Here is a 4,506-nt window from a genome sequence, read left to right as displayed (position 1 = left end):
TAACCTTCGCGCAGTGAATATTTCGCTGTGGTGGCGATGGACCTGGTTCACCGAGCTGTATTCAGGCCTTTTTGGGTTTAGGATTATTGTAATAACTCCCCTTTTCATCACCAGTGACGATTCGGTACGAGAATCTCTTTTTTCTGCCACGTAAGCAGTCATGAAAAAGTACTCGCCGCAAAAACGCTTTACCAGGAACAAAATTTGACATGTTCAAATGCTTAAAACAGGTGTTGTTTACACTTTGACCAAACAATCTATACTGCGTTAGATGCGTAATGACAGTAGCTGTCAAACAAATATTTCATTTCAAAAATATTCGTTATACTTAGTGAGCAGTGCCATGTATTGTAAAACCGCACGAATTAACACCTAGACCTAATATAATTAATAAGATAATTATTCTGAAATGAGAGAAAACACTTACGAACATGTATAATAAGTCCCCCAAAACTAAATACAATAACATTGCTGAACTTCAAGCTGCTTACGCATTACCAACCGTTTTCAGCGTTTTAATATGGTAATTGACCTACGGCAACGTGATTGCATATTCCGGCCCAACAAAGCATTTTTATCGATCGCCATTAACAAGCCAACAGCTGATAGTACTTGCTATTTGTGCGTGGTTAAATCGAGGATCACGCTAGGGGTCGAGATCAAGGAAAATACGTTGTACTCTGAACCTCATGACGGGCGGGAATTTCCGAAAACGTCAACCGCTAGTCTGGACGTTATTAATGTTATATGCAGTGTTTTGGTTCTAGCAACTGAAATCTTGTAAAATGATAATCAATTTTTGGTTCATCACTAGTTAGTTTAACGCTTTTCAGAGTTCAGACAAGGGGTTTTGATAAGGGTTGAAAGTTTGTTCTTATCGCCATTACTAGTAGCTGACGTAGTGCTTCACACTTACTACAATAGTAATTAAAATCTCTGAAGTTATATTCTACATATTGTCGGATTCTAATTCAACCATTTCGCCATTTCAAACTATTTACATATTGACCGAAATTGTCGATAAATCAATGCCCATTAAATGTGTGCCTTTTCATGTGCTGTCCGCAGACATCTATCATCAAACAAAATCATCTTCAGCGAGTCGCTAACGGTCCGGATCAGACGGTCGATCGAAAATCTCGATCGCATTGCTTCTAACCGGTTCCTTAGTCCTTGACCATTGATCAACTGTTTTCGGGACAACGTTTTAAGGCCCGCATCTGGCGTTGGTCTACAAAGCAAAAAATAGAGCGTAGCATAAGAGAGCAAGAGCGGACACTTACGGTTGCTGATGTAGTAATGTTGCTTTGCATCGGTATGGCGCGTTAGCGTTTCTTCGCCACCGCCATGCACCGCCTCCTTCGGTCCGTTCGTTGTAGCGATCGGGGCCATTCTCTGGTCAGCTTTCAAATCTCCGCCTAACGGCGCCGAAAGACTGTCGATGGTCCGTTTGTTGATAATCACTATTCCGATTTTATCTCGCAACGGCCAATTAAACACCGATCCGGCTTGTAATGCGTCTACTTGAGGTGGGCCACTTAAGGAGCAAGGTGTTCCGGTGTTCTGCTTCCGGTTTTGCGGGCTCTAATAATGTCCTACTCGTTGTTTCGTGGCGCGTTTGTTGTATTTCATGTGCCCCGACAAGCACTCAAGGGCGACAGTTTTTGCACAATCTCTTGCTGGTGTCCCTTGTTTTTCTTCCACTGCCGATACAGAGGTCAAGGGTTTGTTCTCGTGTGGACAAAAGAATTGCGGAAGTACAACATAAACACTGGCTAAGGTTAATGTTTTTTTGTTGACAAACACACCAGGATTCACAGCACCAAGGAACCACGTGAACCGGATAGGCCAGCAACCAAATATCGTAACCAAAACAAAAACCTATTCACTCGAGCGTTGCTGGTGCAACTGCAAGCTGCTATCGTTTTTTACGTAAATTTCAGAGCGTTCTGTGCGCCAAGATGCACCCAACGAATGTAGGTCGAAAGCTTTCCTCTTTCTCTTGCACTATTCGCTCTCTCGGTCTGACACGAAAATTGCAAGGCTGATGCACTTGTTTCTGCACTCAACATACGGTTTTCGCTAACGCTCGCTCTCTGCTCGCTTATACGGCGGCCAGGCACGCGCACTACTCTCTCGATTGCAACGAATGCACTAAACACTGGCCGGGTGGGCTGGTCTCGCGGTACTACTCCACACTCCACGGTTGCGGGCGTAATGGTGTAAGGCAATCGCGCGCGCGAAGTCGCCTATCGGTCGCGCCTTGACGGAGGCAGCGAAAACAAAAACACGTTCTTGAATGGCCGGAACCGATCATACAGCCTCCGTGAAGCAATAACTCACCGAGCGTTGACCATCAGAAAGGTTGTTAAACCTTCCTTGTTCTTGCGCCGCGTTGGTGTGTGTGCGTGTGCGATCAAACACACAATGCAGCAAGGAGCACCAATCGACCCCACTAAGAATTTTCTGTTCTCACAGTGAGCCTTTGCCGGATCTGCGCCCGTATTGGTCGTAAAAGGTAGATGCAAACAATAACAGCGCACAACGATGCTCACGTTGCAATCGGCACCGCACCGCAGATAGGACGAAAGTCTTCGAGGCTCCAAGTACACGTCAAAACAGTATGATCGGAAACGAAGCGGTGGAACAATCGGCGGTCAATCTTCGGAACCGCACAGCACAGCAACGCGCTTCTTCTTCCCTGGCACTTTTTATGGCCCACGCGGAACAGCGATAAGAACCGTGCGACTTCAAATCTATTGCTTCACCGGTGGCCTTGTTTACTTCGCTTGAGCCGGAGTTATATAAAGTGTGACCTTAACCTTGTTCTATTCCCGATCCGATCGGTTGCCGCTGGTTCTTCACTGAAGTGGTCGGACGAGGTGTGTTCGATCAGTTTTCGCAACCCGAATCGCTCATAACCTCCGACACGACGGTGACAGGATGGCAGCACGAGGCCAGTTTTCCGGTGCGTTAAAGCCAGCTTAATAGAATGGTGTCTTCCCGGCCGGCTTTTAGTTTGTTTGGGGATAAATCACGCACGCGTATCAACAATCACTACCGAGCCACGTGCTCAAAAGGCGATCTGACTGAGGGACGACTAATTTTCACTTCACGCTCTATGTGCGAAAAGATTCCAAACTTATTTTTTTTACAAACGGTGCTCTGGTAGCTGCAAGAGTGATCACGAATGGTAACTCGGCTCTGGTTTGCGACAAATTAACGGCGTGACGGACGAATGGCGAATGGTTAAAAATAATTCTTGACCAGCAGTCGTAACAAGCGGAGGACGCGGACAGAATCGAATAGCATTGGCAAGCGTGGTCGTATTGAATTTGTACCATGCCACCACTTAAGCTGATTGTGCCGATTGTGGTGGCCACGCGTGCGCACTCAAACCTCAAGCATATGATGCTGTCGTCCTGAACATTAACGAACGTCGGTTGTCTCGAGATGGTCAGCGAAATGATGCGTGTAAACCGGATTGCTTTTGTTATCATTTGCCAACTTGTGACGGACGGTGGCGCCGGTTCAAAGTGCGAAATGCAATCATCCTTCGAGCTAATCTTTTACTTTATTCTCCAATGCGTCGGGCAAAAAAATTAACAATCAACTGGAACAGTTATTATTGGTATGCTCAATTGACCATATGTTTCCAGTGAATAACTTTTTCTATTCTATTCATATTGAACTATTGTATCTTCGGAGAAAGTAGATGTTCATTGTTTGTGATGTAGCGATTATAGGCGATGAAAGAGTAGCGATAAAAAAATCGTTCTAGCAACATCTGTTTTATCCTATTTGAATGTTTCAACAAATCACTTTCGCTTTCATTGGTCATATTTTTGAATTTTTATTTACAAGTTCTCGAATCAAACTGCAACAAACGTATGAACCTTGGTCGTTTGACAGCAAACACAATTGCGTAAATACTGACGTTTCTTAAGGGCGACAAACATCTGTCACTGAGGCTTGTTTACTATTTTGTTTAGATTCCTTTACGTCCTGCGAGGAACGACAAATCTTGCAATGCCGCCGAAAAAGAACAAACCGATTAAACAGAAACAATACCTCAACAATGTAGATCTACCACTATCCAAAACGGGAGCTAAAGTGCTGAAAGCCACAAATGAAAATGTTCATCCGCAACCGCCAACCGTCGTAAAATCGATCCTGAAACCAACGCCAGCTCCTCAGCAATTGTCCGCGGCAACTGGAACGGGAACCAAAACCGACAATAAGTACAAACAACCGGAACTTCACTCGACGTTGGCCGTGCGGAAACAAATAGAGATGGTGAAGCAGCAAGCACACAAAGCTCAGCAGCACGCCATCACCAGCATCGGGGAGCTCACTCCGCGATCCCAAAAGTTAATAAAATCTCAGGTATGCACGGTGGTGGTGTTTGCGTTCTTCTGAGCATAGACCAAATGTACAAATTTGTTTCAATTGGGTTTTTAGATCACTAAAAAGCTGAACTACCAGTTCGATCACGCTGCGTTCAAG

General features: G+C 45.0%; 1 protein-coding gene across 1 annotated transcript; it reads left to right on the top strand.

Annotated features, from left to right (window-relative positions):
* Positions 1 to 4,029: 4,029 nt before the first annotated feature.
* Positions 4,030 to 4,499, top strand: LOC128276296 (uncharacterized; the record flags this gene model as incomplete). Its single annotated transcript, XM_053014764.1, has 2 exons — positions 4,030 to 4,386; positions 4,462 to 4,499. Coding segments are annotated over exons 1-2 (395 nt in total), but the record flags the coding sequence as incomplete, so codon positions are not given.
* Between the last annotated feature and the right edge of the window lie 7 nt (positions 4,500 to 4,506).

The sequence above is a fragment of the Anopheles cruzii genome, unplaced genomic scaffold (assembly GCF_943734635.1).
Source record: "Anopheles cruzii unplaced genomic scaffold, idAnoCruzAS_RS32_06 scaffold00863_ctg1, whole genome shotgun sequence".
Taxonomy (NCBI): domain Eukaryota; kingdom Metazoa; phylum Arthropoda; class Insecta; order Diptera; family Culicidae; genus Anopheles; species Anopheles cruzii.
Note: the sequence above shows the minus strand (reverse complement) of the source record. Positions and strands in the feature narration are given on the sequence as shown.